This window comes from Oncorhynchus masou, chromosome 17 (assembly GCF_036934945.1).
Source record: "Oncorhynchus masou masou isolate Uvic2021 chromosome 17, UVic_Omas_1.1, whole genome shotgun sequence".
Classification (NCBI taxonomy): Eukaryota; Metazoa; Chordata; class Actinopteri; order Salmoniformes; family Salmonidae; genus Oncorhynchus; species Oncorhynchus masou.
This window is the reverse complement of record NC_088228.1, coordinates 7729644-7757253: the sequence shown is the minus strand read 5'-3', so window position 1 is coordinate 7757253 and position 27610 is coordinate 7729644. Positions and strand designations below refer to the sequence as shown.

The 27610-nt window shown below is 42.4% G+C and overlaps 1 protein-coding gene across 6 annotated transcripts; it reads right to left on the bottom strand.

The window, feature by feature from the left end:
* Positions 1-361: 361 nt before the first annotated feature.
* Positions 362-24213, bottom strand: LOC135558375 (zinc finger protein 808-like). 6 transcript variants are annotated; one of them, XM_064992129.1, is made up of 10 exons: positions 24134-24213; positions 22354-22556; positions 22010-22114; positions 21827-21922; positions 21039-21149; positions 20127-20253; positions 18635-18900; positions 12821-12928; positions 1306-1397; positions 588-834 (listed from the first exon to the last, which is right to left on the bottom strand). In XM_064992129.1, the coding sequence occupies exons 1-10, from the start codon at positions 24201-24203 to the stop codon at positions 684-686; spliced, it is 1329 nt and encodes a 442-aa protein (XP_064848201.1). In that variant the 5' UTR covers positions 24204-24213; the 3' UTR covers positions 588-683. The 6 variants fall into 6 exon arrangements, with proteins under 6 accessions (XP_064848200.1, XP_064848201.1, XP_064848205.1 ...); XM_064992128.1 differs by lacking the exon at positions 1306-1397 and having other exon boundaries at positions 362-834; XM_064992131.1 differs by lacking the exons at positions 588-834; positions 1306-1397 and adding an exon at positions 9078-12532.
* Positions 24214-27610: the final 3397 nt, after the last annotated feature.

The following is a 27610-nucleotide window of genomic DNA, read 5'->3' as shown; positions in this document are numbered from 1 at the left end:
CTTATTTAGAAACCTGAAAACCTCAGGTTGGGCTCCCGAGTGGCGTAGCGGTCTGAAGCACTTTGTATCAGTGCTAGAGATGAAACTACAGACACCCTGGTTCAAATACAGGCTGTATCACAACCAGATGTAATTGGGAGTCCCATAGAGCGGCGCACGATTGGTCGTCCGGGTTTGGCCGATGTAGGCCGTCATTGTAAATAAGAATTTCTTCTTAACTGACTCGCCTAGCTAAAAACAATTGTTAAACTCTTCTTTGTTTTACACGGTAAAGTAGCAGTTGTTCAAAGCTCTTTGACCTCTTCATCTGAAAATGACTCCAATGCCCCCCCCCACCACCAAAAAAATAAAAAATGCAAGACATGTAACTACATCAATACATCGCAACTAGAGCTGCGAAACACCTGAAATCTCCAACACAGTTTACCAGCTCTACATTTATCTTAATGAAACACCTCAATCTTCCCAGGGGTGAATTACCCCAAAAACATCCAGATCCTCTTCAGCATTAAGATCAATGGACTTAAAATGTTCTTCGAGCTAAAGACGATGTTTGCATTTGGGAAACTCAGCCCAGGTGTTCCCAGTATGATTCATAATGGCTGCTGATGTTCTCTCCACTTGGTTAACCTTGGTTAAGTCTGCCATAGGCCTCTCCTGCTGCTCTGGATGTGGTCTTTGGCTCATGTTTCTCCCGGGTCCAAAGCCTTGCTGGTGCTGACACAGACAAAGTCCACCACAATCCACCTGGAAGGAGGGCCTAGCCATACAGTCTGGGAGAAGGGCCGAGCCAGACAGTCTGGGAGGAAGGTCTGGCCAGACAGTTGCCCACAGCTGTTTCAGAAACAAGTGGAAAGAGATTCTGTGGTTTGTTTTTCAATAGAACAGGTTGCCATGTTGGAGAGAAACCACAACCTCACCACACGACCTCTCACTAGGTGTGTTTCCCCCACTATTATAACTGCACATGGGTTTTGGAAGTTTTACTAAACAATTTCATCATTGTACATGCAAGTTAACACCGGTGCGGAGGCATAGCCAAAACATGAGGTCTCCCCTTGTCATGCTCTGTACAAAACAGTTCGCAGCACATTCTGAACGTAACAGTTTTTTTTTTTAAGGGATTTTCTGGAAGATGTTATGTTATTGAGCAGGCAGTTTAGCAGCCCATCCAGGGGTCCAAAACAAGTACTGAGTTGGAGTTTGTGCGCGACAATGCACTGCACTGTGTACCTTTGTTGACATGCATGTGCATTAAATAATTGCTTTAGATAGGACCCCCTGTAGCTTCAAAAGAATCCCCACCTCACGTGTTGACATTCTTCTCTTTGGTGTCTCATAAGACTCTGCCTCACTTTTCTCGTTCTCTCGCGCATGACTTTTATCCCGCCTTTTTCCTGCAAACAGTATCAGCTTAGTCACCCAACAGTAAACTGTCACTTTCCCAGAACAGAAGTTCTTATCACAGTCCCACCCATACGCCTGGGGAAGACACCTACATACAGTCTGTCTGCAGCAGTAGCCCCGTGGGACGTTCTGCACAACGGCTCCATTTAGCTAATACAAAACAGACACTGAACTGAGAAAAAAAAATTACAATAAAACTGTTTCTTCACGTAATTACCAAAAATATATATTTGTTTTTATGTAAATGAGGTACTGGCATTTCATCAATGAATAAAGTCATTGGGCCAATGTGTGCGCGCCAAATGGCATCCTATTAAGTATATAGTGCACTACTTTTGACCAGAATGGCACCCTATTCCCTATATAGTGCACTACTTTTGACCAGAATGGCACCCTATACCCTATATCGTGCATTACTTTTGACCAGAATGGCACCCTATTCCCTATATCGTGCACTACTTTTGACCAGAATGGCACCCTATTCCCTATATCGTGCACTACTTTTGACCAGAATGGCACCCTATTCCCTATATAGTGGATTACTTTTGACCAGAATGGCACCCTATTCCCTATATCGTGCACTACTTTTGACCAGAATGGCACCCTATTCCCTATATCGTGCACTACTTTTGACCAGAATGGCACCCTATTCCCTATATCGTGCACTACTTTTGACCAGAATGGCACCCTATTCCCTATATAGTGCACTACTTTTGACCAGAATGGCACCCTATTCCCTATATAGTGCATTACTTTTGACCAGAATGGCACCCTATTCCCTATATAGTGCACTACTTACAGGTTGACCTGGTCAAAAGTAGAGCACTAGGAAATAGGGTGCCATTTGAGATATCTCTGTGACTTGGCCATATAGGCTCCACAACACAAAAGGGGATGTTATACATTAAGAAAGAAAAGGATTGCTGATGCACTGTGGTTTGGTGTGAACACAACAGTGAGCGGGGAAAAAAAAAAAAAAAAAGATTTTTGAAAAAACATGAATTACTTCCTCTTCCTCTTCCCATAAACTAAGCAGGTGAGGAGGGAAAAGGAGGAACAAGAAAGACAACCAAACACTAAAGCAGACAAAAAGGATGATAACACATACTAGATATGCATCTATGACTGTGTCGTTTTAAAAGACACACACAAAACGTTGTGTAGAAGACGTTTTAAAGATGATGCAATCCAGAGCCAGGATTGTGTAGGCGAAGTCATGTTTTTTTTTTTACCCCAGGGTGGGTTAAGCACGGTCAGCTGCCGTGTAGAGCACTGATATGCTATCAGCAGCAGAACAGGGTCTTTTTCAAGTCATGGTTCATGTTCGTAGGTTACATGAGCCCCCGTTGGTGTGAAAGCCCTCATTCATAAATGTGTTTTTTTTTTTTCTCAAATGTTATTTTTTAACTGTCGTGGCCTTGTTATGTCCAGAGGACATTAAACAAGAAACCATCAATAATAGTGATTCTTGAATCAGACTGCTGAAACCTAGGAATATTGGACAAATGGGTTTGTTGAAAAGACAACTGAACATATACTGAACTATAAAAATATAAACGCAACATGTAAAGTGTTGGTCCCTTGTTTCATGAGCTGAACTAAAATATCCCAGAAATGTTCCATACACACAAAAAAGTTTCTTTCTCTAAAATTTGTTGACCAGTTATCCTTCGCAAAGATAATCAATCCACCTGACAGGTGTGGCAAATCAACAAGCTGATTAAACAGTGTCATCATTACACAGGTGCACCTTATGCCACTCTAAAATGTGCAGTTTTGTCACACAAAACAATGCCACAGATGCAATTGCAATTGGCATGCTGACTGCTAGAGAATTGAATGTTCATTTCTCTACCATAAGCTGCCTCCAACGTCGTTTTAGAGAATTTGGCAGCACCTCCAACTGTCCTCACAAACACAGATGTATGGCGTCGTGTGGGCGAGAGGTTTGCAGATGTCAAGGCTGTACGGTCAGCTGCCGTGTAGAGCCTCCACCATGAGTGTCCCATGGTGGAGTTGGGGTTAAGGTATGGGCAAGCATAATCAAAGGCAATTTGAATGTACAGAGATACCGTGACGAGCTCCTGAGGCCCATTGTAGTGCCATTCATCCTCTGCCATCAAATCTAAGTTTATTTGTCACGTGCTCCGAATACAACAGGTGGAGGTAGACCTTACAGTGAAATGCTTACTTACAAGCCCTAACCAACAGTGCAATTTTTAAGTAAAAATAGGTATTAGGTGAACAATAGATAAGTAAAGAAATAAAAAGCAACAGTAAAAAGACTGAATAATAACACTAGCGAGGCTATATACAGTAGAGAGGCTATATACAGTAGAGAGGCTATATACAGTAGCGAGGCTATATACAGTAGCGAGGCTATATACAGTAGCGAGGCTATATACAGTAGAGAGGCTATATACAGTAGAGAGGCTATATACAGTAGAGAGGCTATATACAGTAGAGAGGCTATATATAGTAGAGAGGCTATATACAGTAGAGAGGCTATATACAGTAGAGAGGCTATATATAGTAGAGAGGCTATATACAGTAGAGAGGCTATATACAGTAGAGAGGCTATATATAGTAGAGAGGCTATATACAGTAGAGAGGCTATATACAGTAGCGAGGCTATATACAGTAGCGAGGCTATATACAGTAGAGAGGCTATATACAGTAGAGAGGCTATATACAGTAGAGAGGCTATATACAGTAGAGAGGCTATATATAGTAGAGAGGCTATATACAGTAGAGAGGCTATATATAGTAGAGAGGCTATATACAGTAGAGAGGCTATATACAGTAGAGAGGCTATATATAGTAGAGAGGCTATATATAGTAGAGAGGCTAAATACAGTAGAGAGGCTAAATACACTAGCGAGGTTATATACAGCAGCGAGGCTATATACAGTAGCGAGGCTATAACAGTAGTGAGGCTATATACAGTAGAGAGGCTATATACAGTAGAGAGGCTATATACAGTAGAGTGGCTAAATACAGTAGAGAGGCTATATACAGTAGAGAGGCTATATACAGTAGAGAGGCTATATACAGTAGAGAGGCTATATATAGTAGAGAGGCTAAATACAGTAGAGAGGCTAAATACACTAGCGAGGTTATATACAGTAGCGAGGCTATATACAGTAGCGAGGCTATAACAGTAGTGAGGCTATATACAGTAGAGAGGCTATATACAGTAGAGAGGCTATATACAGTAGAGTGGCTAAATACAGTAGAGGCTATATACAGTAGCGAGGCTATAACAGTAGCGAGGCTATAACAGTAGCGAGGCTATATACAGTAGCGAGGCTATATAGAGTAGAGAGGCTATATACAGTAGCGAGGCTATATACAGTAGCGAGGCTATATACAGTAGCGAGGCTATATACAGTAGCAAGGCTATATACAGGCACTGGTTAGTCGGGCTAGATATGGTAAAAGTGACTACGCATATATGACAAACAGAGAGTAGCAGTAGCGTAAAAGAGGGGTTGGGTGGGAGGTGGGACACAATGCGGGGGCACCGGTTAGTCGGGCTAATTGAGGTAGTACAGTTGAAGTTTACATACACCTTAGCCAAATACATTTAAACTCAGTTTTGCACAATTTCTGATATTTATTCCTAGTAAAAATCCCCTATTTTAGGTCAGTTAGGATCACCACTTTATTTTAAGAATGTGAAATGTCAGAATAATAGTAGAGAGGATTTATTTCAGCTTTTTTTCTTTCGTCACATTCCCAGTGGGTCAGAAGTTTACATACACTCAATTAGTATTTGGTAGCATTGCCTTTAAATTGTTTAACTTGGGTCAAGTGTTTCAGGTAGCCTTCCACAAGCTTCCCACATTAAGTTGGGTGAATTTTGGCCCATTCCTCCTGACAGAGCTGGTGTAACTGAGGCAGGTTTGTAGGCCACCTTGCTCGCACACGCTTTTTCAGTTCTGCCCACAAATTCTCTATAGGGTTGAAGTAAGGGGTTTGTGATGGCCACTCCAATACCTTGACTTGAATGTCCTTAAGCCATTTTGCCACAACTTTGGAAGTATGCTTGTGGTCATTGTTAATTTGGAAGACCCATTTGCGACCAAGCTTTCACTTCCTGACTGATGTCTTGAGATGTTGCTTCAATATATCCACATAATTTTCCTCCCACATGATTCCATCTATTTTGTGAATGGCACCAGTTTCTCCTGCAGCAAAGCACCCCCACAACATGATGCTGCCACCACCATGCTTCACTGTTGGGATAGTGTTCTTCGGCTTGCAAGTCTCCCCCTTTTTCCCCCAAACATAATGATGGTCATTATGGCCAAACAGTTATATTTTTGTTTCATCAGACCAGAGGACATTTCTCCAAAAAGTACAATCTTTGGCCCCATGTGCAGTTGCAAACCATAGTCTGGCTTTTTTTATGGCAGTTTTGGAGCAGTGGCTTCTTCCTTGCTGAGCGGCCTTTCAGGTTATGTCGATATTTTACTGTGGATATTGATACTTTTGTACCTGTTTCCTCCAGCATCTTCTCTTCACAAGGTCCTTTGCTGTTGTTCTGGGATTGATTTGCACTTTTCGCACCAAAGTACGTTCATCTCTAGGAGACAGAATGTGTCTCCTTCCTGAGCGGTATGACGGATGCGTGGTCCCATTGTGTTTATACTTGAGGACTATTGTTTGTACAGATGAACGTAGTCCCTTCAGGGGTTTGGAAATTGCTCCCATGGAAGAACCAAACTTTCTGAGGTCTTGGCTGATTTCTTTTGATTTTCCCATGATGTCAAGCAAAGAGACACTAAGTTTGAAGGTAGGCCTTGAAATACATCCACAGGTACACCTCCAATTGACTCAAATTATGTCAATTAGCCTATCACAAGCTTTTAAAACCATGACATCCTTTCTGGAATTTTCCAAGCTGTTTAAAGGCAGTCAACTTAGTGTATGTAAACTTTTGACCCACTGGAATTGTGATACAGTGAATTATAAGTGAAATAATCTGTCTGGAAACAATTGTTGGAAAAATGTATTGTGTCATGCACGAAGTAGATGTCCTAACCGATTTGCCAAAACTATAGTTTGTTTACACATGAAATGTGTGGAGTGGTTGAAAAATTAGTTTTATTGACTCCAACTTAAGTGTATGTTAACTTCCAACTTCAACTGTAAATATAGGACAAAACACATCACAACAAGAGAGACAACACTACATAAAGAGAGACCTAAGACAACAACATAAGAAGGCAGCAACACATGACAACACAGCATGGTAGCAACACAACATAACAACAACATGGTAGCAACACAAAACATGGTACAAACATTATTGGGCACAGACAACAGCACAAAGGGCAAGAAGGTAGAGACAAAAATACATCACGCAGAGCAGCCACAACTCAGTAAGAGTGTCCATGATTGAGTCTCCTAATGAGGAGATTGAGATCAAACTGTCCAGTTTGAGTGTATGTTGCAGCTCATTCCAGTCACCAGCTGCAGCGAACTGAAAAGAGGAGCGACCCAGGGATGTGTGTGCTTTGGGGACCTTTAACAGAATGTGACTTGTAGAATGGGTGTTATTTGTGGAGGATGAGGGCTGCAGTAGATATCTCAGATAGGGGGGAGTGAGGTCTAAGAGGGTTTTATAAATAAGCATCAACCAGTCTAACCACTAGACTACACTGTCTTGCGATGGGTATACAGAGATGACCAGTTTACAGAGGAGTATAGAGTGCAGTGATGTGGCCTATAAGGAACATTGGTGGCAAATCTGATGGCCGAATGGTAAAGAACATCTAGCCGCTCGAGAGCACCCTTACCTGCCAATCTATAAATTACCACTCTGTAATCTAGCATTGGTAGGATGGTCATCTGAATCAGGGTTAGTTTGGCAGCTGGGGTGAAAGAGGAGCGATTACGATAGAGGAAAATAAGTCTAGATTTAACTTTAGCCTGCAACTTTGATATGTGCTGAGAGATGGACAGTGTATCATCTAGCCATACTCCCAAGTACTTGTATGAGGTGACTACCTCAAGCTCTAAACCCTCAGATGTAGTAATAACACCTGTGGGAGGAGGGGAATTGTTCTTACCAAACCACATGACCTTTGTTTTGGAGGTGTTCAGAACAAGGTTAAGGGTAGAGAAAGCTTGTTGGATACTAAGAAAGCCTTGTTGTAGAGCATTTAACTCAAAATCCGGGGAGGGGCCAGCTGAGTATAAGACTGTATCATCTGCATATAAATGGATGAGAGAGCTTCCTACTGCCTGAGCTATGTTTTTGATGTAAATTGAGAAAAACATGGGGCCTATGATCGAGCCTTGGGTTACTTCCTTGGTGACAGGCAGTGGCTGAGACAGCAGATTCTGACTTTATACACTGCACTCTTTGAGAGAGGTCGTTAGCAAACCAGCCAAAAGACCCCTCAGAGACACCAATACTCCTTAGCCGGCCCACAAGAATGGAATGGTCTACAGTATCAAAAGCTTTGGCCAAGTCAATAAAAATAGCAGCACAATATTGCTTAGGATCAAGGGCAAAGGTGACATCATTGAGGACCTTTAAGGTTGCAATGACACATCCATAACCTGAGCAGAAACGAGAACGCAGACCCGAGAAAATATTATGAACACCAAGAAAGCCAGTCAGTTGACTATTGACAAGTTTTTCCAACACTTTTGATAAACAGGGCAAAATAGAAATAGGCCTATAACAGTTAGGATCAGCTTGATCTCCCTCTTTCAATAAAGGACGAACAGTGGCTGCCTTCCAAGCAATGGGAACCTCTCCAAAAAAGGAGAGACACGTTAAAAAGATTGGAGATAGGCTTGGTGATGATAGGGGCAGCAACCTTAACCCTTGTGTAGTCTTAACATTCTTAACAGTCTTAACATTCTTTACTTAAGAGTAAAAAATGACCCGCCTTCACTAAACCCCTACAATAAAGCATCTTAATTTAATTTTAAACCCCAAATCTATTTTGCATGAAGAAACAACCTGTCATTCATCACAAACTTTGTGAATATCTGGGTTTTCCCTCACAATGCAGAAAGACTGCATTTAAATCAGTGGACACCACTGTAACATTTAACATTACATTTAAGTCATTTAGCAGACGCTCTTATCCAGAGCGACTTACAAATTGGTGAATTCACCTTCTGACATCAGTGGAACAGCCACTTTACAATAGTGCATCTAAATCATTTAAGGGGGGGGTGAGAAGGATTACTTTATCCTATCCTAGGTATTCCTTGAAGAGGTGGGGTTTCAGGTGTCTCCGGAAGGTGGTGATTGACTCCGCTGTCCTGGCGTCGTGAGGGAGTTTGTTCCACCATTGGGGGGCCAGAGCCGCGAACAGTTTTGACTGGGCTGAGCGGGAACTGTGCTTCCTCAGTGGTAGGGAGGCGAGCAGGCCAGAGGTGGATGAACGCAGTGCCCTTGTTTGGGTGTGAAGGAGAGTCGGACCAAAATGTGGCGTGGCTATTGAGATTCATGTTTAATAAAACTGAAAACAGCCTATACTGGTGCAAAGTAACAGAGACAGAAACAAGGACAATCACCCACAAAACCCAACACCAAACAGGCTACCTAAATATGGTTCCCAATCAGAGACAATGACACCTGCCTCTGATTGAGAACCATATCAGGCCAAACATAGAACTAGACAAACTAGACATGTAACATAGAATGCCCACTCAATTCACACCCTGACCAACCAAAACATACAAACATACAAAGAAAACTATGGTCAGGGTGTGACAACCACTAGTTCTTATTACATACACCTGTCATAATGTTTTTTTTTATATACTAAAGTAGAGGTTTATTATTATTATTATTGCTAAAGGTATTGCATAGGTGTAAATATAATTTTTCAAGCAAGGGATAGCATTGGTGTAGCCTAAGAAATTAGCATAAATGTGCAGAAAGTAGTTTGAATGTATTTTATTGAAGGGAAACAATAACAGTATTGAACTTTTTTGGCAACATAGTGATATATTCTTATATACTGTTCAATTAGGAATTTACCTACAAAATACTAGTCTTCTCTCATTTTTTTTAACCATTGCCCCCACCAACAAGGTGCATAAACAACATCAATACATAAGAACAAAATAAGATAACAGATACAAAACAAAAATGTGAAGAACATAAATCAATCAACTCTAATTTGCACATGTAGGACAGTATGCAAGTGTGTGTGCATGGACTTTGCAGATGTATTTCTCGCATGTGCAGCACATAGTATTCGTTTTACAGTCCTTCTTTTGGGGGGCAGAAGTAGCATCTCCTCCTCTTGCCTGCCCCAGCTGCAGCCTCAGGTAGATCAGGACAAGATTCAACCAACTGAAGAGCTTTCACAAGCGCTGCAGAGGCTGCTGTGTGGGGGAGGCGCTCCCTTCTTTGAATGTGTGGGGTTACAAGTGCCTTTCCCAGCTGCTCCCTGAACACCCTCCTCTAGTTCCGCTTATCAGGCATCCAGGTAGGGTTGATCTTGTTCCATATCACGAAGGCATTGTATGAGGACACATCAATGATGTTATGGAAGATGACCAGGGGCCAGCGGGCAGTCATTCTCCTGCAGCTTTAAGTTCCAATCACCTTGTCCAGGTTGTCCATGCCTCCTTTGTTGTGGTTGTAGACCAGGACGATGGCTGGCTTCCTGTCCTCACGATCACTGGTCTCAGCCGTTTTGTGCAGTGTGCTCAGAAGAACCACATTCTTCTTCCTCTTTGTGAGGTAAGAAAATATCATGGTGGTGGGGCTGAAGGCAAACATTGATGAGAAGGCCTCTCTTCGCCTTGTTGCGAGAAGTGCAGGGGGAGGTCAGGCTTGTTCTTTCTAACCGTGACAACCATGGCGATCTTCCTGTTCAGGAGCTGCTGGCTGAGTTCAATCAGTAGTACACATCATCTACATTTCTCATTGTGTGTGTGTGTCTTTGTGGTTTGTGTGGTGTGTAAATTATTGTATAACTGCTGAGTCAAAAATTACCCTTAAGACAACCTTTGTACCGAGGTGTTGTACAGCCTTAATGGAAATAGGAACAAAGGCGATGTTTCACTTTTTATAATGTTGGGTTCACTCTAGGAAAAGTCAACAAAAAATATAATTTAGGAGGTTTTCTCTGCTGTTAAACATAGTGGCGGGTCATTTTTGACCCTTAAGACGACACGAGGATCTTAAACCATATGACCCAGATGTTTTTATGAGGTCAAGTTTATGGAGCTCCTTTAGCACCTCAGACTCTCTGACTGCCTGCAGGGAGAAACTTTGTAGTGGGGCAGCGGAAAAAGAGGGAGAAGCATCGGGGCGGGTCGCATTAGAAAGGGTAGGAGATGAGGAAATGTTGGACGGGCAAGGAGGCATGGCTGAGTCAAATAGGAACCCTGACTTAATGAAGTGGTGATTAAAGATTGTCAGTAACAACCACATCATCAACATTAAGGGACACGGGCAGCTGTGAGGAGGAGAGTTTATTATCCAGGTATTTCACCGTTTTCCAGAACTTCTTGGGGTTAGATCCACAGAGAGAGAACTGCTCCTTAAAGTAACTAACTTTAGCCTTCCGGACAGCCTGAGTGCACTTATTTCTCATTTGCCTGAACGAGAGCCAGTCAGCCTGAGTATGTGTGTGCAGAGCCTTTCACCAAATGCAATTGTTAAGGTGGAGTAACTCTGCAAGATCCCGGTCGAAACAGCGGCTGAACCTGTTTTTAATTATAATTTTCTTTATGGGGGCATGTTCGTTTCCAATACCACTGAAAATATCAAAAAAAAGAAGGTCCAAGCTGATTCTATACCATTTTACAGAGGCCAGTTCATGAAGGAATACTTGCTCATTAAAGTTTTTTAGCAAGCGTCTATGACAAATCAGGACAGGTCGTTTCACTGAGCAGCCATTACGAGCACAGACTGTAAAACAGTGATCACAAAGGTCATTACAGGAAACACCAGACTGATTCCTATCAGGATTATTTGTGAGGATAACATCGAGGAGAGTAGCCTTTTCTGGGTGTTTGGAGTCATACCTTGTGGGATTGGTAATAATCTGAGAAAGATTTAGCAAGTCCCGTTGCTTTAGTACTTGGTCAGGTGGTTTAAGCATGTCCCAGTTTAGGTCACCTAACAGGACAAATTCAGACTTAGTGTAAGGGGCCAGGAGAGAGATTAGGGTGGGCAGGGTACAGGCCGGTGCTGATGAAGGACAATAGCACCCAACAACAGTCAACGAAGAGCTATTTGAAAGTTTAATGCTTAAAACCAGCAAATCAAATTGTTTGGGGACAGATTTGGTGGAGACAACCGAGCCCTGAAGGTGTTCCTTGGTAAAGATTGCCACTCCACCACCTTTGGAAGATCTGTCTTGCCAAAAAAGATTATAACCAGAAAGGTTAACATCAGTATTCAAAGCACTCTTCCTTAACCACTTCTCAGTAGTGACAGTTTGATTGTTTTGAATGATAATGACCCAACTGGAGCTGCGCTCAAGTAGAAAGTTGCTCGAGTAGAAAGTTTATCTATTTTTGCATTTTATCTCTGTCACACAAAACACACAAAAAAGTTTGTACTTATAAAAAAAAAGAGGCTAAGGGTTGAGGCTTTACCATACATTCTAATTAGAACAATTAACACATCACTATCAGCAAAGCAGATTGGAGATATGGATTATCCTGCTAGCATACAGTGAAAGCAAAAGCCAGAACTATCATCGGAGGTGTAGTTGGCGATGTTGAAAGAGAGAGGGAGGTGAAAATGTACAATTTATTTCAATGTAAGCTGTTGAAAAGTTAAACTTTTTTTGAGGGTGTACAAAACGGTATATATTATTCCCCAAGTTGCTAAGCAACCATATCTTTTAAATTGTAAATATATATGTGTTTATATATTTGTTTTATTATTTTCAACAAAAGCTTAATACTGATGGTATTAGTATGCAGATACTACACATAACTGACAGGGATTCGTTCATTTGAAGTACCAGTTATTTATCAAATCTTGTCAGCTACCAAATGCACCACCAGCCAAGCAAGAATCGCAACGATGTTCAAGCTGTAGGGGTTTTACCACTCCCATCCTCTCTGTCCGCCTCGCGCGCCCGCTTCTGGGGAGTTTTGCGCATGAGGAAACGTTCCATAACTGCAGGTGACAGTAAATTAACTACCTTGGTTTTATACTTGTTCAGACACACACACACACACAATACAGGCACAGATGTTCCATTATATTAACCAGATACTGTAGTGGCCACTCTAACAATGAAAAAGAAATGTCTTCAAAAATGGAAGGCAGTCAATGAGGAGGCAAGATCAAGTTGGGCCATTCTAGCCAATGAGAGCTATACGCGTGTGAACATCCTAAGCATTACGAAACTTCTATTCGATCAAATAAGCCATACCGTTTTTGTTAACCAAATTTGACACTTACATTCACCTCCATACAACAACTCCTTGCTTGGTGAGTGACACCGCCTGCTGGAGAATACAGACATCTCTCTCTCTCTCTTCGCCTCTGCTTCAGTAGGCAGGACGTAACCTTTCACCAAAATGGAAACAACGGAGCACGTGCGTCACATTTTCAGACAAAATAAATCAATTTTAATACTTAAACTACTTAAAAAACGTTTTTTTAAACGTGACAGACAAAATGATATTACAATACGTCAACTTTATTGCTAGGTCTCGAAAAGGAATGAGTTTCTATAAGAGCAACATTACTAACCATCTCGCGTCAAAGCTTCCACCCGATGCCGTTGTATTCGCAACTATGTATTTTACCCTTGTAGCTACTGCTTCTTCTTCTTTGGTATTATGGCGGTCCGCAAAAAATTTTCTATGTGTACTATTCTATAGTGTGAATGTATTACGCTTAGTAAAAAAAAAAAAAAAGCCCTACTAACTCACCCTGCACCCATTAAAACCTCCACACTATACCAACTAACCCTGCACCCACCAAAACCTCCCCACTATAGCAACTAATCCTGCACCCATTAAAACCTCCCCACTATACCAACTAACCCTGCACCCATTAAAACCTCCCCACTATACCAACTAACCCTGCACCCACTAAAACCTCCCCACTATACCAACTAACCCTGCACCCACTAAAACCTCCCCACTATACCAACTAACCCTGCACCCATTAAAACCTCCCCACTATACCAACTAACCCTGCACCCACCAAAACCTCCCCACTATAGCAACTAATCCTGCACCCATTAAAACCTCCCCACTATACCAACTAACCCTGCACCCACTAAAACCTCCCCACTATACCAACTAACCCTGCACCCACTAAAACCTCCCCACTATACCAACTAACCCTGCACCCACTAAAACCTCCCCACTATACCAACTAACCCTGCACCCATTAAAACCTCCCCACTATACCAACTAACCCTGCAGCCACTAAAACCTCCCCACTATACCAACTAACCCTGCACCCATTAAAACCTCCCCACTATACCAACTAACCCTGCACCCACTAAAACCTCCCCACTATACCAACTAACCTTGCACCCACTAAAACCTCCCCACTATACCAACTAACTCTGCACCCACTAAAACCTCCCCACTATACCAACTAACCCTGCACCCATTAAAACCTCCCCACTATACCAACTAACCCTGCACCCATTAAAACCTCCCCACTATACCAACAAACCTTGCACCCATTAAAACCTGACCACTATACCAACTAACACTGCACCCATTAAAACCTCACCACTATACCAACTAACCCTGCACCCATTAAAACCTGACCACTATACCAACTAACACTGCACCCACTAAAACCTCACCACTATTCTACTACTTTGGCCCTGTCTGATCCTACTCCAGGCCAGCAGCCTTGGAAGACAGGACACTATCGTTCAAAACATCTTGTAACTCTTCTGCAGTAAAATCTCATACACCCAAGTACTTCTCTGCAGCTGCCCCCACAACATCTACCCTCTGTGATTTAAGTTCCATTCCTGCGGTACAGTTGACAACCATGACCATGTGGCTCAATGCTATGGATAATGGTAGGTTTGTAGGTGTACTATTTTTAGATTTCAGTGCAGCATTTGATTTAGTGGATCATGAAATTATTTTGACAAAATTAATGCATTATGGTTTTAAAGGAGGTAGCATTGAATTGGGTACAGTCATATCTCACTGACAGGAAACAGTCCACCTATAACAATGGTTAATTTTCTTCCCCTCATGTGTTAAACTGTGGAATACCGCAGGGCAGCTTCCTTGGGCCACTTCTCTACTTAATATATACCAACGACCTTCCCTATGCCTTAGCTGAAACTCAAGCTACTATATTTGCAGATGATACTACAATTTATGCAGCAAGACAATCGGTTCAACAGGTACAGCAAGCTTTGCAAGGAGATTTGGAGAATATTAGGGAACGGGTTTGCCAAAACAAACTTGCTTTAAACACCAAGAATACCAAAGTTATGTTGGTCTGTTCAACTAGGAAAAGGCCAAAACAGCATGGGATACAATTAAGTATGGGAGGAGTACAGATTGAAGAAGTGGCAGAAACCAAACTATTGGGAGTGCAGCTAGACAACTGCTTATCATGGTCGTCTCAAATAACTAATCTATGTAAAAAATAAATAAAAAAACAGCATGCATAATCAGAAGGGGGGGGTAGAGTCGTTCCTAGGATCCCGGATAGCACGGACCGGGTGGATGTATACACAGGAAATAAAGAACCTTTGTTTGTAAGAAGTTCGTAAACACTGGTCTGTGTTCATTAATTGGCTTTAACGTTGTAACCAACGTTGCACTACCACCTACTGTACTGTGACAGTAGCGCACAAGGAAAGGACAGGGCAGACAGGGAATGGATGGATAATGGACAGTCACATTTCCATCTGAAAATGTTTAAAACAGTGCACCCTCCTGGGCAGAGTTGTGTGGGGAAAAAGGCTAACCGATTGTGGTGAATGACATTTTATTTTTGTGTCAAATTGCCAGTTGGCAATCCATCCCTTACAGGATTAAACTGACACAAACATTACAATAATTCAGTTATTATACTTCCTGTGTTCTGTGCAGTGCACATCGCATGAAGACTGAAGAAGAAATCAATACATAATAGTAAATAAGGTCACAGCACATGAGTATTCTTAAACACAATAACAAAATGTAGGGATGACAATTTATACTTGTTTACATTCAAAATGCATACGGTCTACCTATGTATTTCAATCTCTCTTGTAGACTTACATTTGCCGTTTGTTAAGGATATTGTCAATGGGTTGCTGTACAATGCTGACAGAAAAAATTATATATTTTCTGTTTTGTGTCAAATGTTGCCTTTTTTTCTGTCAGCATTGTACAGCAACCCATTGACAATATCCTTTACACACACACACACACACACACACACACACACACACACACACACTAGATATTACCAATATGCAAAACGTTAAAAGTAGCAAAAGATGGATGCCTGTCTGTTGACTAGAACCTACAACCAATTGCAAGCCATTAATGCCATCAACTAAACGTTATCAATGTTGAGCGAAAAAAAGTATGACCGAGTCTGCATCTCAAGAAGGCAGTGTGTAAAAGCCAAGAACTAAACACACGAATCTTGCTGATGTTTCCTCAATGTGTTTTTCCGTTGAAAAGTCTTCCCACAAGCCAAACACTTATGAGGCTTCTCCCCTGTGTGTCTCAACATGTGCCGTTTCAGATGAGTCTGTGTGAAACAGCGTATTTTACACATTGTGCACGCAAATGGCCGCTCTCCTGTATGACTCTGTTGATGGACTTTCAGGTTACCCTTCAGATTAAACCTTTTGCCGCAGTCTGTGCAAATGTACGGCTGCTCTCCTGTGTGTACAAGTGTGTGTTTTTTCAAGTTAGACAGAGACGTAAAATCTTTACCACATGTGTCACATAGATGTCGTCTGTCGATATGAGAACGAACATGATTGCGTAATTTCTTGTCTTCGGCAAATATCTTGCCACAAAACCTACAGGTGAACCCATCTCCTGTGTGACATACCATGTGTGCTTTCTTTTTTTTTTCACTCGTGTACTGTCCCTGACAATGGGGGCAGGAGAAGACAGTTTTTTGCTCTGTGGGAACATTCTCAGGTATGACGAGATTACGATGATTTGGCCCACAACCGCTCTTAATTCCCTGATGTCTCTTCAAATCGCTGGCGGTACCAAAGCTCTTTGAACATATGGTGCACATGAAGGGTCCCTGACCCTGTGAATGACGTCTCAGATGCTGCATCATGGTCTTTTTATAAGCAAAACATTTTGAGCACAAAGGACATGTTCTAGATTTTAGCGAGGCTGGGGGGGAGATGCCAGGTGGCTGCGTCTGAGTGGGGGGAGCATCGAAGGTTGTTGGGTTCTGGGGTGAAGTGCTATGGCTCTGGGGAATATCTGTCCCATTCTCCCTTGGAATCAGAGAACTGCTTCTGTTGGCTGGATCAACCTCCCCTGGATGCTGGTTTGGATCAACCTCCTCTGGATGCTGGTTTGGATCAACCTCCCCTGGATGCTGGTTTGGATCAACCTCCTCTGGATGCTGGTTTGGATCAACCTCCCCTGGATGCTGGTTTGGATCAACCTCCCCTGGATGCTGGTTTGGATCAACCTCCCCTGGATGCTGGTTTGGATCAACCTCCCCTGGATGCTGGTTTGGATCAACCTCCCCTGGATGCTGGTTTGGATCAACCTCCTCACTCCAGTCTTGCTGTCCTCCCTGAAAGTGAATCTTCTCACACTCATTTGGCTGCCATTGCTGCAAGTCATTTAAGGAGTTAACGCCTGTGTTACAGGACTGAGGGATCTCCATCTCATTTCCCCCTGCAGGTAGTTGCTGTTGTCTTTGGTTCATCTCCTGACAAATGTTTGCTTGCGGCTGCGTTGTTTGAGGAGTAATTGTCCTGCACTCATGACATTTTCTTGAATCTGGAATACTCAAACAATTCTTTGAGTGTTTCTGAAGATCTAATTTGCTTGGGAAACTTTCCCCACAATCGTGGCACAAGTAAGACAGTATATTGTGTTGAAATCTTAGGTGCTTTCTCATGGTCTCTGCGGTATTGAAAGTTTCATTGCACAAAAGACATGTTCTGTAGTCATTGTAGAACTGTGTCTGAATGGGCAGAGCATTGGAGGCTGTTGGGTTCTGGGATGTAGTGCTTGAGGGCTGTGGTATCACTGCAGCAATAAGTGTGTTGGCCTCTGGGTGTGCCTTCCTGGGGAGTTGCTGTTGGTTCACCTCACACTTGTTTGGCTCAGAAAGATCAAAGGACTTATTACACATAATGCAACAGATAATATTTTTGTGTTTCTTATGCATCTTCAGAAATTGACCGTGTTTGGATTCCAGGTGCTTTCTCAAATAATTTCTGCATCCAAAGGTCTTATTACACAAGGAGCAACAGAAAAACGTTTTGTGTTTCTTGTGTATCTTCAGGAGTTGACCGTGTTGGGATTTCAGGTGCTTTCTCAAATAATTTGTACTATAGACAGTTTTATGACACACACGGCATGTCCTGGCTTTGGAAGACTCTGATAGCTCCGTGCATGCTAGCTCCGTCTGATCCTCCACGGATGTCGCAGACATGTTGTCCTCTTCTGGTTGAGCTGCCGCCTCACACACATTCTGCTGATGTTTCTGTAAGTCCTCGTGGTGTTCAAAGTCTTGTCCACACTGGGTGCACTTGTAAGGGCTCTGCTCATTGTGACATCTCATGTGTGCCGTCAAATCCTTTGATTCGCTGAAAGTCTTTCCACACAAGGAGCATTTTTTGACACGCTTGCTTCTTTTAGGCTGCCCTGTGGTAAGGGATGGGTCAGGGGCCAGAGAATACCGAGGTTGACCATCAGAGGGCTCTTCATTGATATTCCTCTCACTCTTTTGTGATATGACCTGTCCTCTTCTCTGTCCTTGGGATCCCACTTTGTCAATCTGAAGCCTCTCTCTCCTCGGTGTTGAAGAGACCTCCGTCACAGGTAAAAGCATATCAGCAATGTCAAGTCTGTGCAGCAGGACTGTTGGCTGATGGAGCTGACAGGAAGTAGATAAATTAGAAATGTCCTGCACTTCATGTTGGCTGCTGTGGGCTTTTCCTTGGATTTTCAGCCCACTGTCAGTGTTAAGGTGGTGAAAAGATGTATTATTTTGCATATATTTTGCTAGCTCTTTACCTGGTGTGTTGTGTTTAATATTTTTCTCTGTAGTTTCATTGTATATATGCCCTACCTCTAAAGAAGCAGACTCCACCACTTTGTGCAGAGGCTCCACCCCTTTGTGCACAGGCTCCACCCCTTTGTGCACAGGCTCCACCCCTTTGTGCACAGGCTCCACCCCTTTGTGCACAGTTCGGTCTGAATCAATCCCCAGTTCCAACAAAGAGGTCATGTCTGACTTATTGTCAGATGAGACATGGCTCATACATTGCTGCACAGGTTCTGATTGGACCTCTGGGTCAGCTTCGATTGGGATTTGATTTTCGCCAGAAAACAGACCTGAGGACAGGATGACAAGAAGTCTATATATAAAAATGTAAAAAACATTAAAGGCTAACATGTTATATCTTCATATGGAGTGGTTGCAGATCTGACTTTTCTAGACCCCTCTTCCCGACAGCTAAAGGTCTAGAAGATTCTGTGCATGTGCGGGATTCTCTAGTCTACGCTGTCTCTCCTCTACTCCTAGAGAACAGGATGCTCTGGTGAATGGTGCTTGTTTAATCAAGTTGAATCAAAGTCTGAATCAAATGTCTGCAAGATCACATAATGATAGTATTCTACATAACACAACCAAATATAATAGCATAGTATAACGTTACTAAGCATAATATAATGCTCACTGGTGACAACTTAATTCAAAACAACACTGCGGGCTACTTAATTCAAAACAACACTGTGCAACTCAAGAAGATCTAAATGCATATCTCCATGAACTCTTGAGATGAAATGGTTGGTATGCCGAGATGCTGCACCAACGTTGCACTGGTAAAACATTACCAATTGTCATTCACGTCTGATAGTCAGAAATGTGAAGGGAGGTTTTCTACTAGTAGAGCAAAAGACAGTACGAGTAGAGCAGAAGACAGTACGAGTAGAGCAGAAGACAGTACGAGTAGAGCAGAAGACAGTACGAGTAGAGCAGAAGACAGTACGAGTAGAGCAGAAGACAGTACGAGTAGAGCAGACGACAGTACGAGTAGAGCAGAAGACAGTACTAGTAGAGCAGAAGACCGTAGAAGAAGAAAAAAAGTCAATATTAAAACATTAAAGCCAAACATTAAAATGTTATAGGCTATCTGATAACATTATTTCCTGTACTGTACTCGATACCATCTACTGTATCTTGCCTATGCTGCTCTGCACCATCACTCATTCATATCTTTATGTACATATTCTTTATCCCCTTACACTGTGTATAAGATATTAGTTTTGGAATTGTTAGTTAGATTACTTGTTGGTTATTACTGCATTGTCGGAACTGGAAGCACAAGCATTTCGCTACACTCGCATTAACATCTGCTAACCATGTGTATGTGACAAATAAAATTTGATTTGATAGTGAAGGGAGGTTTTCTACTAGTTAGAGCAGAGACTGTGCGTAAAGTAAAGAATCCCCCACATGCGCAGAAGCGTCGGGACCTTCAGCTGTCGGGAAGATTGGGTACAGAAAAAGCTTAAAAATCACATAACATTATTTCCTGTCCAAAGTCTATTTCTCCTACCATTGGTGTCGACATGTCCACCTGTGTTGCTGTGGTGCTGGAGAAGGGTCTTCAAAGGCTGAGGGTGGGATACACACTGCACACACTCCTCCAGGACAGAGGGGTCAGGTAGGAACCAAGATGCCGTCTAAATGGGAAGAGAGAGAATGGCTTTTAAAAAGACCAATGTATCCATTTTGTATTATAACATAAAAACACATGTGGTAGCTTTTAAGAAATGTGTCTTTATACATATTTTCACTGTGTTATAACCATCTAGTTATTCACATGGCATTTGTCATTTAAGGATAAATATCTTTGTACACTGAATTTTAAAAACAACTTTTATGATAGTGTGCTGCTGAAGGTCATTAGATGTTAGCATGGTCCCCGATGAAGGTAATAAGATGTTAACATGGTCCCCGATGAAGGTAATAAGATGTTAGCATGGTCCCCGATGAAGGTAATAAGATGTTAGCATGGTCCCCTATGAAGGTAATAAGATGTTAGCATGGTCCCCAATGAAGGTAATTAGATGTTAGCATGGTCCCCGATGAAGTTAATTAGATGTTAGCATGGTCCCCTATGAAGGTAATTAGATGTTAGCATGGTCACTGATGAAGGTAATAAGATGTTAGCATGGTCCCCGATGAAGGTAATAAGATGTTAGCATGGTCCCCGATGAAGGTAATAAGATGTTAGCATGGTCCCCGATGAAGGTAATAAGATGTTAGCATGGTCCCCGATGAAGGTAATAAGATGTTAGCATGGTCCCCGATGAAGGTAATTAGATGTTAGCATGGTCCCCTATGAAGGTAATAAGATGTTAGCATGGTCCCCAATGAAGGTAATTAGATGTTAGCATGGTCCCGATGAAGGTAATAAGATGTTAGCATGGTCACTGATGAAGGTAATAAGATGTTAGCATGGTACCTGTTGAAGGGTTGGTGCTGGAAGCAGCTTCTCCAGCCTGGAGAGGAACTCCCACACCAGAGTCTGCAGTGCTGAGTTATACTTGGGGCCAAATTCCTCTGGAAACACACTCTAAGAAACAAACAAGTAGAGGAAATTCAGTACTTTTTTCCCCTTAAAAAAAAAAAAAAAAAAACTTTTTGCCTTTGTTCTACCCAATTTTGTGGTATCCAATTGGTTGTTGCAGTCTTGTCTCATCACTGCAACTCCCGTACGGACTCGGGAGAGGCGAAGGTTGTAAGCCGAACCAAGCAGCACTGCTTCTTGACACAATGCCCACTTAACCCGGAAGCCAGCCACACCAATGTGTAGGAGGAAACACCGTTTGCCTGGCGACTGTGTCAACGTGCGCTGCGCCCGGCCCGCCACAGGAGTCACTAGCGCGCGATGGAACAAGGTCATCCCTGCCGGGCCAAACCCTCCCCTAAACCGGAAGACGCTGGGCCAAATTGTGCGCTGCTCCATGGGTCTCCTGGGTCGTGTCCGGCTGCAACAGAGCCTGGACTCGAACCCAGAAACTCTAGTGGCAAAGCTAGCACTGCCTTAGACCACTGCGCCACTCTGGAGGCCCAATATTCAGTACTTAAAAAAAAAACATCTAATAATAAGTTTTAATTCCTTGTAAAAGCATTCACTCTGGAGTCATCATCATCAAGGATTCTTGGAAGATTAGAGAGAATGAGGACTAAATGAGATCCTAATCAAATAACATCTAAAATCTTCAGCAGCTCCTTCGTTACAACACTGACCTGAAAGAAGTGTTCCTTCTCGACTGGGTCTTCCAGCAGAGTTTGAATCAGCTTCAGGAAGTTTGATTCTGACGCTTCCACCTCTGGATCAGAAATCTACAGCAAGTATGGATAGCTCAGTCATAATAAATTCAACTAAGTAGCAGCGTTACAAGTCTTGATCTGTTACTGGGTAGTACTCACCTCCTTGTCCCTATGAGTGATCATACAGGTCTTCATCCTGTTCAGGTGTGGCTGGATGGTCTCAGGGTTGGCTAGGTGATCAGAGCGACACAACTCTAGAACCAGCTGATGAAGTAAAAGTTAGACCGGTGGGTGGGCCAACAAACAAACAAAAAACTCAGCACTGACATCAGGAGATGAGAGTTGAGGAATTCTGGCCACTCCCCCTGAGACACCCCTTAGGGTTAACTGAATAGAATATGGTAAGGTACTATGGTGTACACACTAATGAATACACCTCAGGAGATGAGAGTTGAAGAACTCTGGCCACTCCCTCATCTCCACCAATCAGCACCATCTCTCACCTGTGCTCGCAGCCCCATGATGAGTTGGACTCTCTCCCTGTAACTCATCATATCAGGAACTATCTCCAACACAGTGGTGACAAACTCCTCCACCAACCCGTAGTCCATTACGTCTCTCTGCTGAACAACTTGCCATAGAGCTGCAGACACCAGCCGCAGTGGAGGAATCAACAGACGCAGAGATGATAGGGGGAGAGGGAGACCTACAGCAGACACACATTCAGTTAGTTAACAGAGATGATAGGGGGAGAGGGAGACCTACAGCAGACACAAATTCAGTTAGTTAACAGAGATGATAGGGGGAGAGGGAGACCTACAGCAGACACAAATTCAGTTAGCTGGATAACAGAGATGACTGGAAGACCTACTTTTTATTTTATTTTTACCTTTATTTAACCAGGCAAGTCAGTTAAGAACAAATTCTTATTTTCAATGACGGCCTATGAACAGTGGGTTAACTGCCTGTTCAGGGGCAGAACGACAGATTTGTACCTTGTCAGCTCGGGGGTTTTAACTTGCAACCTTTCGGTTACTAGTCCAACAAACCACTAGGCTACCCTGCCTACCCTGGCAGGTATCTTATGAGTAGTCCAAGGAAAAATTCTAAGATCCGATGACAGCATCTTCTTGCAGAAATCTCAGAGATCAATTGGTAAAAGCTCTGATTTTACCAAATCAAATCAAATTTATTTATATCACCCTTCGTACATCAGCTGATATCTCAAAGTGCTGTACAGAAACCCAGCCTAAAACCCCAAACAGCAAGCGATGCCGGTGTAGAAGCACGGTGGCTAGGAACAACTCCCTAGAAAGGCCAAAACCTAGGAAGAAACCTAGAGAGGAACCAGGCTATGTAGGGTGGCCAGTCCTCTTCTGGCTGTGCCGGGTGGAGATTATAACAGAACATGGCCAAGATGTTCAAAGATGTACCACCCCAAAATACCCCTGCACAAGTGTAATGGCTGCACTCAATGCAATGGCACTTACAAATACTTCAAACACACCCAAACAGGGACAGAGATCCCCCCAAAAAAGTTGTTGTTACCAAGTGCTACACTAAGGCAGTTATTTATCTTATAACTTGTCCTTGTGGTAAAAAATTATGTGGGTAAAATGAAGCGCAAATTAAAAGTACGAATCTCGGAGCATCGTAGCACCGTTCTTGTGATTTTGCTAGTCATTGTAAATGTTTGTAGGCTTATATAGCCAAATTGTATCTATGATCGTATATCCATTTATGTTTTTTATATGTTATATTTATATCTGTAAAGTAACCAATGATATCAAGCCATACCCGGCCATGATTACAGACACCTGTGTGTCCTTTGACACTATATAAACTAGTGACCCGCAATTTTTGTTATTATACCCTGAGGAAGACAGCTTGACTGTCGAAACGTTGGTTATTAGGTTATTAAATTATTGCATCTAAGCTCCAAGAGTGTGCGGCTCAACCTTTCTTTTTCAAGCGTTACATTCCGCTTGCCAGCACCTCGCCTAAACAGCTGTGCGTTTCTCTCGCCTCCAGGTCAAGTGTTTCTCTAGGATTTATACTATATGAACAGATAACTACAGCTGGTTGGTGTAAATGTGACTTAAATGCCTCTAAATATGACTGGTGAGATTATGCAAACTGAACATCAAAATTGCTTTACACTTCAAACCCTCAAAACACGTGCCACCAAAATGTAAACAATGGAGCGTATGAATAACGTTTTCAGACCAAATGTATGCTAGATCTCGACAAGGAATGAGTTTCTATGAGAGTAACATAACTAACCGTCTCTCAAAGCGTCCATCCGATGCCGTTTTTGCATTTGCAACTGTATAGCGTTGGGCATCTCTGGCATCAAACAGGGTTTGGATGTAAACACGGGAAATAAAGAACCTTTTGTCGTAAAAAGGTCGTAAACACTGGTCTCTGTTCATTCATTGGCGGAAACGTCGTAACCAATATTGCACTGCCACCTACTGTACTTTTTTATTCAGAACATTGGGCCCTCCTGGGCAAGAGTTTTACCGTAAAAAACTGTACTTTTTCTAAACACATTTACTGAACAAATATACAGTAATTCATATTTGGGGAAAAAAAGGCTGACATTTTGTGGCTTTCACAACAGTTAATTATTTTTTTGTGTATGGGGCAAAGTAGTTCTGTGGACATTCATTACTGGATAGTAACACATTATCATTGTGAAACACCATATTTATTTTAAGAGGTACATTGGCTGAGAACACATTCTCATTTACAGCATCAACCTGGGGAGAGAAATGAGAATTGGATGATTAGGTGACCAAGATGGATGAGGGCAATATTTGGGAATTTAGCCAGGACACCGGGGTTAACACCCTTACAATATTTTTTTTATTTTACCTTTATTTAGCTAGGCAAGTCAGTTAAGAACAAATTCTTATTTTCAATGATGGCCTAGGAACAGTGGGTTAACTGCCTGTGGATGTCAGAAGGTGAATTCACCAATTTGTAAGTCGCTCTGGATAAGAGCGTCTGCTAAATGACTTAAATGTAAATGTAAATGTTCAGGGGCAGAACAACAGATTTGTACCTTGTCAGCTCGGGGGTTTGAACTTGCAACCTTCTGGTGCCAGGGGATCTTTAGTGACCACAGAGAATCAGGACACCCGTTTAACATCCCATCCAAAAGATGGCACCTTACAAAGGGCAATGTCCCCAAGATATTATTTTTAGACCAGAGGAAAGAGTGCCCCCTACTGGCCCTCCAACACTTCCAGCAGCATTTGGTCTCCTATCCAGGGACCAACCAGGACAAACCCTGCTAAGCTTCAGAGGAAAGCCAGCAGTGGGATGGTATGCTGCTGGCAACATGAACCCTGTAGCTTCTTACATCTTTTGCAAGTTCAAAATGCATATGGGCTACTTATTTTGTGCTTATTTCAATCCTGTATACTTACATTTGCAGTTTGTAAAGGATATTGACAATGTGTTGCTGTACAATGCTGAGAAGCAACATGCAAAAGAAAAACACCCAACATTTTCCATTGATGGAAAAAATATTAAATTGTCATACTTGAGTAAAAGTGAGTCACCCAGTAAAATACTACTTGAGTAAAAGTCCATAAGTATTTGATTTTAAATACTTGATATTAAATGCTAAAATCTATTTAAGTTTCCTTATATTAAGCAAACCAGATTTACAGAATAAAACACTCAGACATAATTTACAAACAAAGCATTTGTTTTTAGTGAGTCCACGAGATCAGAGGCAGTATGGATGACCAGGGATGTTCTCTGTTTAGTGAGTATCCACAGGGATACTGGCCCATGTTGACAACAATGCTTCCCACAGTTGTCAAGTTGGCTGGATGTGGACTATTCCTGATACACACGGGAAACTATTGAGTAAAAATAAATTATCCAGCAGCGTTGTAGTTCTTGACACAAAGATTGTGAGTCCCATAGGGCGGCGCATAATTGACCTAGCGTTGTTCTGCCCCTGAACGAGACACTGTTCCCCGGTAGGCTGTCATTGTAAATAAGAATGTGTTCTTAACTGACTTGCCAAGTTAAATAAAGGTAAAATTATTTTTTAACAAGTGACCTCTAAGGGATCATAGCTTTCATCTATGTCATGGAAAGAGCCAGTGTTCTTAATGTTTTGTATACTGTTTATTTTGACTATTTCTACATTGTGGAATAATAGTGAAGACATCAAAACGATGAAGTAACACATATCGAATCATGTAGTAACCAAAAAAAGTGTCAAACAAATCTAAATATTTTATCATTGAGATTCTTTAAAGTTGCCACACTTTGCCTTGACAGCTTGGCACTCTCAACCAGCTTCATGAGGTAGTACCTGGAATGCATTTCAATTAACAGTTGTGCCTTGTTAATAAAAGTTAATTTGTGGAATTTCTTTCCATCTTAATGCGTTTGAGCCAATCAGTTGTGTTGTGACAAGGTAGGAGGGTATACAGAATATAGCCTTATTTGGTAAAAGACCAAGTCCATATTATGGCAAGAACAGCACAAATAAGCAAAGAGAAATGACAGTCTTACTTTAAGACAAAAGTTTCTTCAAGTACAGTCTCAAAAACCATCAAGCGCTATGATGAAACTGGCTCTCGTGAGGACTGCCACAGGAAAGGAAGACCCAGGGTTACCTCTGCTGCAGAGGATAAATTAATTATAGTTAACTGCACCTCAGATTGCAGCCCAAATAAATGCTTCAGAGTTCAAGTAACAGACATATCAAAATCAACTGTTCAGAGGAGACTGCGTGAATCAGGCCTTCATGGTCGAATTGCTGCAAATAAACCACTACTAAAGGACACCAATAAGAAGAAGAGACTTGCTTAGGCCAAGAAACACGAGCAATGGACATTAGACCGGTGGAAATCTGTTCTTTGGTCTGATGAGTCCAAATTTGAGATTTTTGGTTCCAACCACTGTCTTTGTGAGACGCAGAGTAGGTGAACAGATGATCTCCGCATGTGTGGTTCCACCGTGAAGCATGGAGAAGGTGTGATGGTGCTTTGCTGTTGACAATGTCTGATTTATTTAAAATTCAAGGCACACTTAACTAGCATGGCTACCACAGCATTCTGCAGCGATACGCCATCCCATCTGGTTTTCGCTTAGTGGGACTATAATTTGTTTTTCAACAGGAAAATGACTTAACACACCTCCAGGCTGTGTCAGGGTTTTAGAGAATTTGGCAGTACGTCCAACCGGCTGCACAACCGCAGACCACGTGTAACCACGCCAGCCCAGGACCTCCACATCCGGCTTCTTCACCTGCGAGATCGTCTGAGACCAGCCACCCTGACAGCTGATGAAACTGTGGGTTTGCACAACCAAAGAACTTCTATACAAATGGTCAGAAACGGTCTCAGGGAAGCTCATCTGTGTTGCTCTTTGTCCTCACCAGGATCTTGACCTGACTGCAGTTTGGTGTCGTAGGCAACTTCAGTGGGCAAATGCTCATTTTTGATGGCAACTGGCATGATGGAAAAGTGTGCTCTTCACGGATGAATGTCAGTTTAAACTGTACCAGGCAGATGGCCGGCGTGTGGGTGAGTAGTTTGCTGATGTCAACGTTGTGAAGAGTGCCCCATTGTGTGGGTGGGGTAATGGCATGGGCAGGCATAAACTACAGTCAACGAACAAAAATAGTATTTTTATCAATGGCAGTTTGAATGCACAGAGATACCCTGACGAGATCCTGAAGCTGGGTTGGCGCCCCCCCCTGGGTTGTGCCGTGGCGGAGATCTTTGC